The sequence below is a fragment of the Hippocampus comes genome, unplaced genomic scaffold (assembly GCF_001891065.2).
Source record: "Hippocampus comes isolate QL1 unplaced genomic scaffold, H_comes_QL1_v1.1 scaffold63, whole genome shotgun sequence".
Taxonomy (NCBI): Eukaryota; Metazoa; Chordata; class Actinopteri; order Syngnathiformes; family Syngnathidae; genus Hippocampus; species Hippocampus comes.
The window spans coordinates 165,283-182,526 of NW_017805987.1; the positions used below are offsets into that span (position 1 = coordinate 165,283).

Genomic DNA, 17,244 nt, shown 5'->3' on the forward strand with positions numbered 1-17,244 from the left:
AGCCATAAAATGCAGAATAAAGACGAAAAATAAACCCAAGTCACATTGGAGTTTAAGTCGGATTTTTGGGGGGAAATGTATTTGATAAAATCCAACACCACATGTCATCTTGAAAGGTGATTAAATCTAAAAATAAAATGGGGAACAACAGGCTGAATAAGCGGACGATATGCTAATGCTACATGACGCGTCAAAAACGAACCGGGAACGTGCCTGGTATATTCACGTAACATAAGAGTTATTCCGATAACTATAGCATAAAGAACATGCTAAAAAATTGACCAAACCATCAATGTCACTTCAAATCACGAAATGAAAATTCTGTGTCACTTTTAAACAACTGCGCAAATCCCGGAGGGAAAAATTGCCGCACTTCTTCTTCTACGTCGCTTATGAAAGACTCATTGTCGACTTATCAACACCGGCCTAGAGCGCCCTCCTGTGGTTTAATGTGGAAAATAGCATGTGAAATGATATAATGTGTTAATCATTTCACACACAAATCGCAGCCCCAGCCGAACTATGAAAAAAACAGATTTATAATCCGGTAAAAATACGGTAAATGTCGAAAAACTCCGTCAAATCAAACCAGTAGTTTGGCATGCAGCATGCTCAAAATCAGGCCGCATCTACTGACATCAAGACCGGCAGGAAATTGTCGCAGACTTATCCGTAATCGCTTGTCTTTATTTGTTTTTGCCTGTCCGTCAAAATGTCTTTACGTGATTGGTCGATGGCGCTGTTTTGCACTGGGAATAAAAAAAAAAAAAAAAATCAAATGACTGATTTTGACTTCCAAGAAAACAACAACAACATTTCAGTCATTCAAGCCCTTGTGTCCCCAACAAAGAGCAAAAACAAACTTTTCAAGTCGATCTACTTTTCCGTCCAACCACTTGACAGTAATAAAACTGAAACAAAAAAAAACCAAGACAAACTTTTGCTCGGTCTTCCGGACATAGTTCTGCGCGCACCACACACCGCTCTCGGCGGCGACATGCGCCGCCGAGAGCCATCTGTCCTGCATCAGACAGAGAGTGTGTGTGGATTATGTCGGAAGCGGTGAGAAAAGGGGGGGAGGAGAGGGAGGGAGGGACGAAGGGAGCGAGAATTACGCACACCCTGATCCTCTCCCTTCCTTCCAGAACCAGTGTGGCGGTGGTGGTGTGCAGGCAACTCTGCAGAACCTCCTCAGTGAGAGAGAAGTTTTCGCCCAAAGGATTCGGTCCAAGAATTACCTTCATGTCGACTCTGTTGGATACTAACCGGCCGATGCTATGGTTACCTTTATTACGGTAGGACAATTTAAAATTTATTTGATACCGACTTAAAAAAAAAAAAAAAAAACAAAAGATGCCGAAAAGCTCTTAGCAGCAGGTAGTCCTCAAGAGTCCACTTGCAAAAACTTCTGAATGAACTCATCTTGGCGGGTTTAAAAAAAGCTCCAAAGTGCTCCGAGAGTAAATATTTACCTTTTGTACAGCTGCACACGTTATGTATTCAAAAGCTTCGTTCCTCCAATACAAAGCCACATGACAAAAAAAAAAAAAAAAAAATGAGACTGGGCAGGGAAAAGAGACTCCCCGTGTCTTTGTGCAGGTAGAGGGTTGGGTTTCTTTAAGTTGCGCATAAATATTGCCAGCGTCCCCTGGAGCTGTGCGGCAAGGCGTGTGGACGTGTTTCAGGGAGTGGAACGAGCTGATGTGGTCGAGATGGTATTTTGGGGGGGGAAATGTAAAGACGATTCAACTAGATCATCATTTCACTTGATGCTTCGGAAAGACCCGGAAGCGTATTTTGCATTTTAACAAGAGTTAAAAAAAAAGATTTTGTGTGTACCAGTGGGCAAAGTTAAAAAAAAAAAAAAAAAAGTTTCTCCGTCTTTATTTGGAACGCACCTCACATCCGGTAAACGGTTCTTGCATGTTTCTATGCCTTAAAGGCACCTTTAGTTGTGCAGCAACTTGTTACGTAAGTCCGACAATATAATTTTGTTTCCCCGATCAGATTGCCCGACAGGTATGGACAACTGCTCCGGAGCGTCGCGATCATCAGTGTGCTTGTCGTGTTCATGGATTGCTCAAATGATCCTTGTGTGCCTGCGTATGCCAATCAAAAAAGGGGGTCTGCAAATGAAAAGCGAAATAACTTCACTTGCGCTTCGTTAAGCGGGTGTGATCGTTTTGCTGCAGTCCCTCACACACGTCCCCCCCGCCCCCCCCCGTCCGTCACTGACACTCCACTCGAGTGCGTGACAGTGCGTGTCGGCGCACGGAGGCGATAAAACAGCTGTTGCAGCGGCGAGTTGGGATGCCCCCCGCCAGCGGCGTGCAGACGCACGGCAGGCTGAGGATTTAGGACGTGGGGAAGAAGACGAGGCATGCGCCGAGGCCGCACGTCGACTTTACAGGCTCTTGAAAAGGACATCGGATGCACCTCGAGGCTAACTCGGTACCGCGGCTTTGGCCAGTTGCGTGCCAGTATGGGGGGGGGGGGGGGGGGTGTGGGGGGGGGGGGGGGGGGGGGGGGGGGGGGGGGGGGGGGGGGCTGCAACAATTCAGTTTCACAGTTTTCATCGGGGCGTGAGCAGAACATGACGTAGATAAAGGCTAAAAAAAACCTAAAAAAAAAACTGACGAGCGGACCGCGAGAATATATTGCGGTGATTGTGACTTTCTCGGCGTAGAAGCAAAGGAGATGAGCAACAATCAGTGAACAGTTTACGCAAAAAATAAATAAATAAAAATAGAAAAAAAAAATCCCATCATGGCCAAAGGGTTACTTTTACAGACACTCGCCATGAAATGAAGCACTGTTTACTTTGGAAGGAGTCGTCACATCTTCCCCGGGGTCTGAATAGCCTGATTTTGGTTGCAAGAGCAAACGCTCGTGCCTGTCAACCAGACGTCTCAAACCTGCGGCCCGCGGGCCACCGAGTTGGAGGCCCCCGCCTTGATATGAAAGTCATTAGCGCGGCCCGCTCGAGTTTGATATGGATGCCGTATGTGTTAGCACTACCTCCGTTTTGAATCGTTAGGGACTGTCTCATTCGAAACGATAGTGGCAACGTGACCGTGCCCACGGTGCCCCAAACCGATGTTACACACGCACAAGAACGGGGAAAACGAGTGCTAAGATGCTAACACGGAGCTAGCATTATTACATACACACAAGCAAAGTTTTATGTGTATGTGTCCGCGTTCGCTTTAGCTAGCTACTAGCCAAACTTTTTAAACTGCATTACATTATTTATTTTATTTAATTTTGTGTTTCCATGGTTTCTGACATCCAACCAATCACGAACGGTGTCGTCGACGTCATATGCAGGCATTTTTTGCGGAAAACCTGATGCGGCCCAGCTTCAACTAGACCTTCGCTCCAGCCCCCCCCACCGAGGAAACGCAACGTACTCTCGCGGTGGTCGGTCGCTGTCGATGTTGATGTTCTCCGTGAGTGTCTAACCGCTTCAGGATATCAATGCTCAACGTTTCGGATAATGCTACGTTTCGGCCTTTGCTAGGGCGAGTGTTTTGCTCGTTCCTCGGTGCACAACGCGTGGGCAACAAAGGCACCTTTCGGAGGAGTTCGATGACCAAGAGCTTAAAACGAGAAGTCCTCATTCTGAGGGAAAAGTAATTGTGAGTCCAAATTGATATGAATCTGGAGCAGTGGTGGAAACAACAACAACAACAACAAAAAAAATTGTGGTCTGACGAGTCCAGATTTTAAATGGAGCTCCATAGAAATGGATGATGTGATGCAAATCAAGCCCGGTTGTCACCGTGCCAGCCTGCGTGCTGATTTGGACTTGATTCTCAACAAAGGAAGAGAGAAGAATTTTCTGTCAGTTTCTGGGATTTTTTTTTTTTTGGGGGCGGGGTTGGGGGTTTCCCCCCCGTGATGGCACTGCCAGATTTCACTGGGCTCAGAAAATGAGAGTTTCTGAAAATTGTTTTGAAACTCTCCTGGAGTCTAGCCAGAAAGCTCAGAATCATCTTTCTTGTCAAGTTTGGAAGCATGAGCTTGATACTTTGTATCCTCTTCCCAGTCGTTTTGCGTCCAATCAATTGCTGGAGGACATCGGCTACGCCGGGATCAAGATGGCCGCTTTCATCTTATGCGGTCGGCAATTTTCAGAGCGCCCCCGTCGGCCTCGTGATAGTTTATCCTTGTAGCGGAGTGTTTATACGCGGCGCATTCTTATGGCTTGTACGAGCGAGGGAAAAACGTGAAGGCGTTTGATGAAGCGTAAGCCGTGCTGCTTCCTCTTCCTCTCACATGGCACGCTGGACCAAAAACATATGCGGGCTATTGCTCGGTGCCCGTGGCCTCGCGCTCATCTTATTACAACACAAGTACAAGGAAAAAAAATAAAACTAAAATGTATAACGAGCATTTTGACGGTGATTTTGACGGACAGGGGAATCCGATCGGGACGGAGTGTTTCCAAGGTGAGGCCGCGCATTCCGATCACTTCAGTCAAATGACTGCGGATGCTCCCTCCCCTCTCTCTCGCTCGCTCCGTTGTGACCCGCTAACCCGCTTCTCTGTCTGAAATGATTTCCTTGATCCCCCTTCACTTTCACCCGCGCCGACATTAGGTCGCTCATTTGTTCTTTTTACGACGCCGTCTTTCAACCTCCCTCATTCATTCTTTTTATTTTATTTTTTTTGCTTCCACTTCAAAAAAAAAAAAAAAACTCAGTCCTGAATTCTTGAGGATGGACCGCCGCTCACTTTTGAAGCATCCACCCACCGGGTTTGTGGGCGACTGCATTCCCAGTCGACTCAGATTGGGATTAGGGTCTAAAATGGGTGTGAACTCAACTAAATCGGTTCAGCAGCGCAGTACCGATGCGCTGCGGTGACGTGAGATGCCCATCGGTGATTTGTGGCGAGTTTGCTTCGTGGCCGCTTTGATATTTGAGCTGACAGATGTTCGAATCGGCCGACGGGCACGACTCGCTGCCCAGTGTGTCAAGCGCACACACGCACGCACGCACGCCTAATCCTTGCTTGTCCTGCCATTTGGTTTTAACCCCAACCTTAAAATAAAACTAATCCCAACTTTAATCTCGGCAATGAAGCTAAATATTGAAACCGAAATGAGACTCGAACATCTTGGCTCTCTCGCATGGAGTCTTGGTGACCGCCCGTGCGAAGTTACGGTAAAGTTTGCACCTTTAAACGAACGCAAAAAGCGTCGGCACGGCGACCCACCCTAATGTGCACTCTGCCCACTCATTTCCATTTTATTAGTCAGTGGGAGAACAAAGCGAACGTCAGACTCGTGCGGTCCCAGTGGAGAGTGGGATGAGGAGAAATGGACGGACATGTGCAACTTATCAGATTTTTTTTTTTTTTTTGTCTTATAGGTTACATTCTGTCGAGGACACGTTCAATTCTATACGCAGCGGTGCCGTTTTGTTTTAGTAGACATGGGGTTCCCCGCTGGGCAGCTACAGGGAGCGCTCGCTCGCTCACTCGTCCGACCGACCCGCTGCTGAAAGCCGGCAGACAAAACTTCCTGCCGTGAAATGAAGTTCCCGTGTGTTTTACAATGTCTAAGTTTAACCCCCGAATCGCGCATGAGGGAAAATCCTTTGACGAGTGCGTCTTTGGTCCGGCGCCAGCCGGGCCAGGGGTGACGATCACATTGTGGCGAGTCACGGGCAGCGAAATTTGTTATCATTTGAAAATTGAGATGTGGATTGTTTGTCGGGGTTAAAAAAAAAAAAATGGAGATTGTGGCTATCACGAATCAGCAAAAGCTAATCGCACTCCGTCCGTCCAGATACCTCGCCCATTCTTTGTTTGTTCTGAACACTTTGTTGAAGCTAACCATGCGAGCCGCTATCTAGCCTTGAGGCTAACGTAAGACATCGCCGCCATACTAGCTTATTAAAGTCAGCCAAGCTGTCGGCGACATTCCGGATGACTAAATGAAACAATCATGGTCATTTTGTTGAAGCTAACCACGCTAGCCGCTATCTAGCCTTGAGGCTAACGTAAGACATCGCCGCCATACTAGCTTATTAAAGTCAGCCAAGCTGTCGGCGACATTCCGGGTGACTAAATGAAACAATCCTGGTCATTTTGTTGAAGCTAACCATGCTAGCCGCTATCTAGCCTTAAGGCTAACGTAAGACATCGGCGCCATACTAGCTTATTAAAGTCAGCCAAGCTGTCGGCGACATTCCGGGTGACTAAATGAAACAATCCTGGTTTTATATCGGCTCATCATCTGACTCGGTTCGCCCAGTGAGCGGCTGTTGTTTATGACGGCGAACTTGTCAGCATGTCAAGTCTTAGCATCTGCATCCAGAGCTTCTCTGTGCTCAGTCAACTTTTTAGGCCTCGTTGTAACACATCCCAAGAAATAAAAATATGTCGTGTGTTTGATATTAACTGATTATCGTTATACGGAGGAAAAAACAAAAATAAAAACAATGAACGACTGAAAATGAGCTGAGCATACAGGGATCAAAGTAGATGACAGCGAGCGCCGGGAAAAACGATGGCACCGCCATCTTGAATCACGAGGCACTTTTACAGCGGAAACTCGGTCATTATCTTCGATTGTCCTCTTGTTTTCGGAGGTGAATCATGTGCGCTCAGTGAGGCGACCAATTCTTTTGATTGCGATCAAAGATCGACAATGAACAATTACGAATTATTTCCACCCAATTGGGCTTTTAATGTGATTGTTTGCTTCCCGTAAGTAAAATAATTAAATTGTAGCCCTTCCAAAATTTAGGGAGACTCTGGACTTTCTCAGTACTCAGACTTGGGTACCATGAAAAAAAATAAACAAATTTACCACACTCTTGTTTCATGCCACCCGTGGCAGAACATTAGTGAAAACTAACTAGTGATTAGGCGATGATTAGTGAGTACGTCACATCACTGCAAAATCATTTTGGCTCACTCTGCGTCACAGAATTGTTTCGGGCGATTCCAGCATGAATTGCACTTCGGGTAACGCCAAACTGTCTGAATTGGATTAGATTCTGGACTTGGTCAAGGTCCTGAATTACCAAAGCTGCCCCAGACGATCACATTACCTCCCTCATGTTTTACTGTCGCGAACGATGTTCTTTTCCTCAAAACGCAGTATAATATTTCTCCAAAAGTTTGCGAGATCACTCAGATTTTTTTTTTTTTTTTGGTTGTCAAATGTGAGATGAGTCTTTGTTTTCTTTTGGTCAGCAGTGGTTTTCACATTCTCCCATGAATTCTATTTTTGCCCGGTGCCCCTCTCATTGCTGAGAGGCCTGCAGTTGTTTGAATGTCATTCATTTGGGGATTTTTTTTTTTTTTTTTGTGACCTTCTGGATGAGCCATCATTGCATTGTTGACATAATTTATCTCTTTTTAAGATCCTGTAGCCCATTTCATTTTGGGTAAATTTTTTTATACATAGGCTTGAACCTTGGGGTGTTTTTTTTTTTTTTAGAAACTGCATTTTGTCATCACTTGGGTGGTCTAAAATTGGCTTGAAGATCCAAAAGTGCGATTAAAAAATATATATAAATCTGAAATCAGCAAGGGGACAACTTTTTCTTCACGGCACTGGAAAAAAAAAATCATTTTATGGCCCATAAATATTAAGATCTTTGCAGACTGCAAATCATATCCGAGCACACATCTTCAAAACACTTGCTCAGCAAGCATCCAACACAAAAAAACCTTTGGCCATTCCCTACTCACTCCACAAAAAAAATCTATAGAATGAAGTTCCTACATTTGGCTTTGTCCTCGGTTACTGGGCATTGTGTCTAGATGATTCACAAGTGCAGAGTGCAGTGGCTGTGGACTATAAAATACTACCAACACACAAACACACACACACAACAGCGGAAGGAAGGTCAAAAGCCACCGCCAGAGCCTTACACGTCTATTCTTGTGTCGGTGATTCCATTAGGCGTGACGCTGGATTAACTTCCCCCTGATCTCCGAGGGCGATTTGGTTATCATACTGAATCAAGTGTACTCTGTTTTATACACACTGCTTGTTTGGAGTCCAAAAATATCGTCCCGTGGCGTCAAATCAAGGCTGCCGCCGAATACGTCACAACGATTGAAGCGTAAAAATGACGCAGTGTAGGGAGGTTGGGCCAGCGAATGGGTCTTTTGGTTTGGCAAAAATTCAAATACGAACGATATCGTTTGGACAACGGAAATGGAAAGTCACCGTGGCGTGACAAAGTTCAGTGCGCCATATTTGGCGGTGAGAATGCTGCTGGCGGTTTATCCGATGATTATCTAAATGGTACCGGTTTCTACAATAACAAGGACTTTATTTTTTTAATGATAGGGGACAAAAAATAAATTTGATAACAATCTTGCCAGTTAACTGCGGCATGGTTATAAAACGACGGACAATTTTTTTTGTTTTCCATCATCACTTCCAATGCCTTGTGATGGAAATGAACTTAATAAGATCCAGCATCATTAGATTGATCTCAAAAGGGGATCATTCAAACGAGCCTTCATTGTATGACATATTTCTTTATTTTTTTAACAGATTTAAAAAAAAAAAAGCTTTTGAGCTGATGATAGAAATGACATGTTGTGGACAGTTTTGTTTGTTCTTGTAGGTAAGGGAGTCTTGTACCATAGGTGGACTCAGTGATGGCGTTCGAACTATACCAGCATAGGGAAGGTCTCTCCCCAGTTTTATTTTTTTTTCCACATTGCAGTACTTTCCTTTTACTGTCTTTATACATGAGTGAGGTTCTCAAATTCGGCTTGTAAGGTGGCACCGAGCAAGTGCGACAAATAAATCATGAAATAAATATTTTGACTTTGACCATACAAATTATTTGAGGTCATTATTTGAAGTCGACGGGCGGACACAATCCCAGCGTTGAATTGTTAGCGCATCTTTTTGAATTGTCTTTTTGGCATTTGGCTGAAACAAAGTGTGGCACCTAAAACGGAGGAGGTCTCTTACTCACGTATTTTCCGCACGATAAGGCGCTTCGGAGTATAAGGCACGGTTTCGATGAGTAGCTTATCTGAACCCTTTCATGCACCCTGCAACCTGATAACGTTAGCGAGAAGCTGTCCGCTGCAGTCACCGCTGTCCCTGAAAGGGTTAAAACTGTTTTCATATCTAGGGAGCACCGAATTATAAGGCGCACAGAAAAAAACCTGACAAGAGTGGCTGCGGTTACGTTATGCGTCCACTAGATGGAGCTAGGCTAAAGGGAATACAATACAATCCAGCTTTATTTATAGCGAGCTTTCACAACCGCTGCAGCTGTCACAAAGCACTTTTACAAAACATTTAAAATAGTACGCCCAAGAAATCGGTGTATTGATCCATATAGAAGGCGCACCGAAAAGATTTCATGTTTTTCGGTGCGGAAAATACGGCACTTTGTCATTTACTGTAAAAGAGCGCCTGTTTATAATCCCAAGTCAGCTGTTGCTACCACAAACCCCCGCCGTGACGTCACTTCCCCATCAAGTAGGTGAGCGGACTCATACCCGCCCGCTAATAACCGGCGCTGCTCGCATTCACAAACACCTCCAAAGCTACTTTTGTCACGGCATAACGGCGAGATGACTCACCTGCCCCCCCCGAGGCTGTGAAACATTCATTGAAATTCACTATTAACATTGGAATTTTGCCCTTCCCTTTTAAGCGAGCTTGACAACCTCCAGGCTTGAAACGACAGCGAGGTGCAGGTTGGAGGACGATAAGGCGCGAATCTTAAAGCGCGCCGCGTAATCTCATTCGATAAGCATCAAATTCTGTCTTCACAAACGTTGTCAGTTGCGGTGATTGGTCGAAACCCATTCGCCACTGTTTACCGACACGCAAGTGTGTCGATCTTGCCAAACCGCCCCGGTAATCCTTTCTGGGCCCAAATTAGGCTGTGCCGATTATCAATACGATGATGATGAGGAGGAGAACGACTTGGCAGGAAAATGAGCCGCAGACGTGACCTCATGCGTTTTGATTTTTTTTTTTTTCGCCAAGTCACGTTCTTTGGGTGCACAAACATCTGGAGCCCACTGGGCAGAATTAGTGTTCAGATGATGCGGGTTGAAAATCCCCGGGGAGGCTTTGCTGCTTTGGCACACTGTCCTCTAAAGCTTTGACACTAAACGCCCCATCTGTAACTGTCAATGGAGGTTAGTCCCTCTCAAACAACCGAGCAGATTTATTTATTTATTTATTTTTTAACAGAGGAGGAAAAAAAATGGTCATATCTGCTAATCAGAGAGTTCACCGTGTATTTATTTGTGCTTTAACAGTTCATGCCTATCGGCTTGTGGACTGCCGTTAAAGGGCCATGCGGGTGATGCAAATCACTTCTTCAGTGTGTCTCCGAGCCGGCCGGACTCTTAAGTTCTGTGTTGATATCCGCTGCGCTGTTATGGCACTTAAATAAGCAATTTATAATTCACAGCTCTGCCGGATGTACGATCAAGATGGGAAGGCTCGAACAGAGAGCACGCACGCTTGCACGCCTGCGCATCTCGCCGCTGCATGCAACAATTAACACCCTGCACCCGACAAATGAGTTCACGGCACCTTGACCTTGATAGCCCGGCAGCCAAAACGCAACGTGAAATCAGCGCAGCGCTTACCTGATCCGCATGCTCGACAGTTCACCCGGGCAAAGCTTGCATGAGGTTAAGTGAGACGGCAGCAATGTTTGCGCCACATGTCCATGAGTGGAGAGCACAGGTGTGAAACTCAAGGCCCGGGGACCAGATGTGGCCCGCCACATCGTTTTAAATGGCCCGGCGAAAAAGCAAATCAAAGATGACAATTTCCTTGATACTTGCGATAATATGTGCCAAAATTTCACATTTTCAATATATCTGTGACATAATGTAAGCATTTTTTGTTCCCAAACCCCTCTATTACAGTTACTTAAACAATAGTTGAATGAAACGTTATTCTTCACTTCTTTATATAGTTTCAGTCATCACGACCCTCCAAGGGAAACGGTAATTCGAATGTGACAAAGAGTTTGACACGCCTGGTGTCGAGGAAAACCATTTTACATTCGTGCTGAATCACGTGTCACACAACTACCACTGCGAGAATTATAAACTGAGGATATTATTATACCGTATTTTCCGTACGATAAGGCGCACCTAAAATCATTCCATTTTCTCCAAAAAGTGCACCTTGTAATCCGATACGCCCGATATGTCGATCAATCTTTTGATTTCCTGGACGAATTTAAATGTTTCTGTAAAGCGCTTTGTCGCAGCTGCAGCGGTTGTGAAAGTTCGGTATGAATAAACCTGCATTGTATTGTACAGTATTCCCTTTAGCGTAGCTCCATCTAGTGGATACATAACGCAACCGCAGCCACTATTGTAATTTCTATTCTATGCGCCTGAGAATGCAGTGCACACTACATATGAAAACCGTTTTAAAGGCCATTCATTAAAGGTGCGGCTTATACTCCCAAGTACCTTATAGTGCGGAAAACACGGTGTGTGTATATTATATATTATTATTATTTTTAAGATATACTGTACATGAAAAGAAGTGCTTCCCGGTGAGCGTAGTCATAGGAACTTAAGCGCACAACACACACACGCACTGGCAAGAGGTTAAATCGACATTCGGCTTCCATGCAGACTGATCAAGCTCTTGTTCTCATAATCATAAAAAATAAAATAAAATAAAAAAAGAGCATACACACAAGAGTTCACCTGGAGGATCATGTCACGTATGAACACACAATACCTGGGGCAAAACACCTTGTAAATCGAGCTATCCATCCATCCATCCAACTTTTGCTTTTCTCTTCATGCGGCAAATATCACAAGGGCCTCATCGTTTCGATTTCCAACGTATTCAGCATGGTTGAAACACGTTCAAGGGAATATTTGAGCCTGATGATGATTCTGATCATTTGAATCAGGGAAATATCAAAATCGCACCGAATTTTTTTCATCCTTTGGAGCCGATAATCGCGGCGGCATAGAAATAATTTTCACTGAAACTACAACTTCAATTATTCAAAAATTTTTTTTTTTTGAAACACACGTCACCAACTTGGAAATCTGAGATAAGGTGCACTCCCCCCAAGATGATCTTACCTCTTCTCTGTCCCGGAGGGGTGTTCCAATGGCAAGGGTTGGACGATCGCATCAGAACCTGCAAAACAATCACGGTACTGTTGAAAAAAAATACCACCGCTTTATAAAGGCAAACAGACATGAAATAATTAAATAGCACAAAACAAATCAAACATTTTTTTCTTTAATTCTTTTTTTGCTACAATTGTGCCTTGGCCGCCTGGGAGCAGTATCCCACAGGAAAAAAAACAAAACAAAAACATTCAGAAGGTTACTCATTGAGCCAAAGTCATTTGTCACAGAGGATAAAGAATATACGCCTGTGAGCATCGTTTTATCCTCCACGGTGTGAGCTCATCACTTTGTTTTTCATATTTTCACCGCAACGCCGATGACACTCGCGCGCCCATTTATGGCGTTTTTGCATTCAAATTCTTCGAAAGAGACGATCAAGGGGAGGCTAAATAGACGCATGAGTGACTCCGCCGTGATGGCATGCGCATGAAATGTCAACAAAAAATATTGCCGTGGAATCTAGCATCAAATTCATTCATCGCAGACTTGCCAGCGATAAATGCAACGAGGAAATGTCTGCGCAAACGGTCGACCAAAGAGCTGCGTCGACAAAACTGGTCATCCAACGAAAACCAAGATTTATTTCAACACTTCAGATGATGATAATGATGTTGACAAAACATTCCGCCTAATCTTTTCCCTCCATCTCTTTGGTCCTAAGACAAACCAAAACATCCTCCTCCGCAAGCTTGATGATAAAAAAAAAATGATGATGAGAACTTGACATTAGAATACAAGCATGTGGTTAAAGCTGACACCGAGGAGAGAGAGGAAAAAAAAAATTAAAAAAAAACTCATCAAGCCTTGGCCTGCCTCGGAACATTTGCTTTGCACCTTAGCGACAACGCCAGAGGGCGGCGGGGAAAACAAATAAACAAACAAACAGAAACGTGATTTGTCGGGAATGCGAAACATAAACATGAAAAAACGAAAACGTCTTCCTTCCTTCTTTCTTTTCCTTTTTTTTTTTTTGGATCCACTTTGTACGACTTCTGTTGGTCATCTGACTTGAGCCCGCTTTCCTGCGATTTGCATGTCGGATTCGCTTCATTCACAAGACATCTGCAAAATCGACTTGGGGGGGGGAATAATACAATAAAAGAAGAATAAAAATCTCATAAAGCACTGTGGTGCGGCGAGACCAAAGTACCCTCCCCCAAAAAAAAACAGCATTCCAGATTCGCCGTGTTTTTATTCCGACCTCAGAACCATCTGAATGTCACATGAAAAATAAATTGTCCTCGAGCAAGTCTCACAAACACTTGATGACTTCCTTTGTCAACACGTTTCCTGCTGTTTACGACTTCAGGACCACTTCGGACGCCGCATTTTTTTTTTTTTTTTTGGTGGGGACGCGGTTGCCGATGACGGCCGCCGTGACATTGAATGACTCGACCTTAAAATGACTCCGGCGTCGGAATTCTTTGGGATGTACACGAGCTTGTTGTGAGGATGCTAGTTCTGTCGTCGCCATGGCGACCCCAGACAGCTTTTGTCGGTCGTGTGTTTTCGGCTTCAACGCCAAATAAAGTTGACGCTGTTGCATATCAAAGCCTGCCAACTACCACCAAGTTGACGCCGAACGCAACTTTGCAAAACTCTGCCCTCTTGTGAATGCGAGGAATTCTCAATTCGACGCCCCCGAGGCGACAGATGCTTCCTCTTGTTCCAACCTGCCACTGGGAGTAATTTACAGTATGTACACAATGCATTTACTCTGCACGGAACACAACATGACCAGAATCAGGAAGCACGACTTTGGATAATAATATATGTATCTCCTTCACTGGGAGAAAAACTTTTTTTTTTTTTTTTTGGTGGGGGGGTGGGGTATGGACAGAATGGGCAATCATTAGGATGTTCGTTTCAACAAAATTCTAAAACATATATGGCAAGCAAGCTATAATTTTTGGTCGGAATGTGCCTGTTGAAATACAGTTGCGGGTGCGGGGGAAGCCTGCCAAAGTGCTGTACATGTTGCAAATATATAGAAAACAATAAAAAATTAATAAACCCCCCCCAAAAAAACAGTAATACTAAAAATCAAGTCTGAGTCATGAACAAAAGACAGTAGAAAGCAAAATAAACAACACAAAAAACAAAAACAGTAATACTAAAAATCAAGTCTGAGTCATGCTGAGTCAAAAGCCAAAGAATACAAATGAGTTTTGAGCCTCCGCTTAGTTCATCTAAAAATGTCTGGTCCGCAGACCTGAGACACCGGACGGATGAGCTCAGAGAGGTAAGGTGGAGCGAGGCCATTAGTACATCTAAAAATGTCTGGTCCGCAGATCTGAGGCACCGGACGGTTGTGTCGGGGCGGAGGACCTCAGAGAGGCAAGGTGGAGCGAGGCCATTTAAAGATTTGAAAACAAATAGGATCTTGAAAGGAACTCTAAAATATATAGGATGCCAGAGTTATGTGCTCCCTCTTACGAGTACCAGTCAAAAGATGAGCTGCAGTATTCTGGACCAACTGGACACGCTTAATGGAGGATTGGCTGACTCCAAAGTAAAGCGCATGACAGTCATCCAGCCGGGATGTGACAAAGCCACGAATGACTGTTTCAAAGATTCTTTCTAAGATGAAAGAAGCTGGATTGAACAACGGCACCAATTTGCCGGTCCGATTTAAAACCACTGTCCAGTTTAAGACCCAAGACAAACATCCAGGAGGTCTGGCAGATTTCAGTCTCAAAAATCCTCTGCCTTTGTCTTTGCAGATCTTACAGGTGAATCTAGTGATGTCCATCCTGCTCTATGTGATGGTCCTCGTGTACCTCTATGGTATCCAGGCAACGGACATGGACAACAGTCGCCAGGGGCAACACCAGCAGCAGCAGTCGCCGCCGCCGCCGCCCAGTCCGGACCCTTTAAACTCGCTCATCATCCAGCTTCTCCAGGCCGACCTGACCAGGGGGAAGAACCGGGCCAACCAGAGCCAGCAGGGGAAAAGCAGGCGCTCGGAGCACCAGGACGCACCGCCGCCTCTCCTCGGCGACGCCGAGCGGTGGGGGGAGGCGGGCCGGAGCGGCGAGAGCAGCGCCAGCGCGGAGCAGGGCCGGGTGATGATGTTGTTGAACTCTGACCTACTGAGGCAGCACAAGCGGTTCAATTCGCCCCGGGTGCTGCTGAGCGACCGGGCGCCGCTACAGCCGCCGCCGCTGTACATGGCCGATGACTTTGTGAGCGGCGGGCCGGAAGGCGAAACGTCCGCAAACAAGACCCGGAAGAAGCGCTACACTGAACACAAGAGTTATCGCGGGGAATACTCGGTGTGCGACAGCGAGAGCCAGTGGGTGACTGATAAAACTCAGGCGGTGGACACGAGGGGGACCCCGGTGACCGTCCTGGACAAAATTAAAACCAGCGCGGCGCAGGATATCAAGCAATACTTTTACGAGACGCGCTGTCGGACCCCGAGGCCCTTTAAGGGAGGCTGCAGGGGCATCGACGACAAGAACTGGAACTCGCAATGTAAGACCACGCAGACTTACGTGCGGGCGCTGACGCAGGTGCGCAACTCAGTCGGCTGGCGGTGGATACGCATCGACACTTCCTGCGTTTGCGCCCTGTCCAGGAAACGTCACCGGACGTAAACGTGCCGCCTGGAATTCGACAGGACGTTCCATTTACGGCTCGGGTGCTCTCCCGCCGCGTGATTCTGCACGTGGGCGGCGATAGCAAAGGATTTCTGCTGAAGAAAACCTGGTTCCAGAATTTCCACGCCAGCAATCCACAAACCGGTGCGGCGTTGCTGTTTTGGAGGAACTCGTCCGAGTCAGGGTGTGAAGGGGAACTGTACATATAAATTATTTAAATTATATGAAATGCATGTGGTTTATACATGTCTATATATATGTGTGTGTGTGCGTGTGTGAGAGAGAATATATTTGTGTTATTTATTGAAAGAAGTCTGCTTCTGACGAGTGAGCGACAGTGGACTTGTGTTGCGAATACAAGGCTGAACGGGGCCGCAAAGGTGCTTCACACTGAGACTTATTATGTGCCTTCACCAGTGTGGTTGCCAAGCAAAGTGGGACACACATACACACACGGACACACACGGACACAAAAGAATTTTCAACTGATTTTCCATAAAGCTGCAAATGATCAGCAATAAATGGCTTAAGGATTTGATTGGGCACGCAGACTATCTGAGGAAAAATTGGCCAAACCGCGTCTTCAAACAGCTCATTGTGTGAAGCTTTGGACAAACTCAATCCAGAAATCGCTGTCAGTGAATGAAGTGATTTAAAAAAAAAACAACTGATATCACAAGCAATATGTTATTTTTGTTTTAATAAAACCATGGAGAAAAAAAAAAACAAATGTTTGGAAATATTCCATGAACGAAAGACAACAGACCTGTTTTCGTTTACCACAGAATGGCGTGAGCATGTACTGCAATTGAATTTCTTCACCGGCAGGTTCTTGGAAAATGTATTTTATATATATATATATATATATATATGTATATATATATATATATATATATATATATTTCTATAATAATAACTATATAATAACTATGTAATAACTATAATAATAAAAGCGAGAATAATAATCTGAAGAAGAAAGTTTGATACAAGAATTCAGTCGATTTCTTCGATCCCTACAAATCTTTTGTGGCCGTTATTCTAATTATTATGACAGAGGTGTCCGAAGTCATACAAGGCCGCGGCAAAAACTCGCCATCTCTAATAACCGGGGGTCTTACCAAGGGGGCAAAGCTGCCTTAAGGAGATGTGCAGCCACGCCGAGCTGGGATTTAAAGCCGTAATCTTCCATTCTAAGAGGATCTTATCATTTGCCAGGCTTAAGAGAGGAGATCAGCAACGCCTTGGACGTACTGACAAAATGCCCGCGTGAAGTTCAAGTCGCCTTATAAAGACCGCAGAATGCGCCTTGGTCTTGTTTTGACTCTCTGGATAGGAAAAAAAAATACAACGAACAAGAAATGAAAACGATATTAAGTTAAAGGTTGAGTTGTTGTAAGCCGAAATGGCCAGAATTTTTTAGACGGTCATGAAACAGCGATTGGGTTTTCGTAGCCTGCAAGGTGGACCGATGGTGGATGTGAGGCCACACGTCGCGCATCATCGCTGA

At 45.1% G+C, this 17,244-nt stretch overlaps 1 protein-coding gene across 1 annotated transcript; it reads left to right on the top strand.

Annotated features, from left to right (window-relative positions):
• Positions 1-1,092: 1,092 nt before the first annotated feature.
• Positions 1,093-16,404, top strand: ntf3 (neurotrophin 3). The gene is made up of 2 exons (XM_019891759.1): positions 1,093-1,295; positions 14,859-16,404. Exons 1-2 carry the CDS (start codon positions 1,278-1,280, stop codon positions 15,732-15,734), a joined length of 894 nt encoding a protein of 297 aa, XP_019747318.1. The 5' UTR covers positions 1,093-1,277; the 3' UTR covers positions 15,735-16,404.
• Positions 16,405-17,244: the final 840 nt, after the last annotated feature.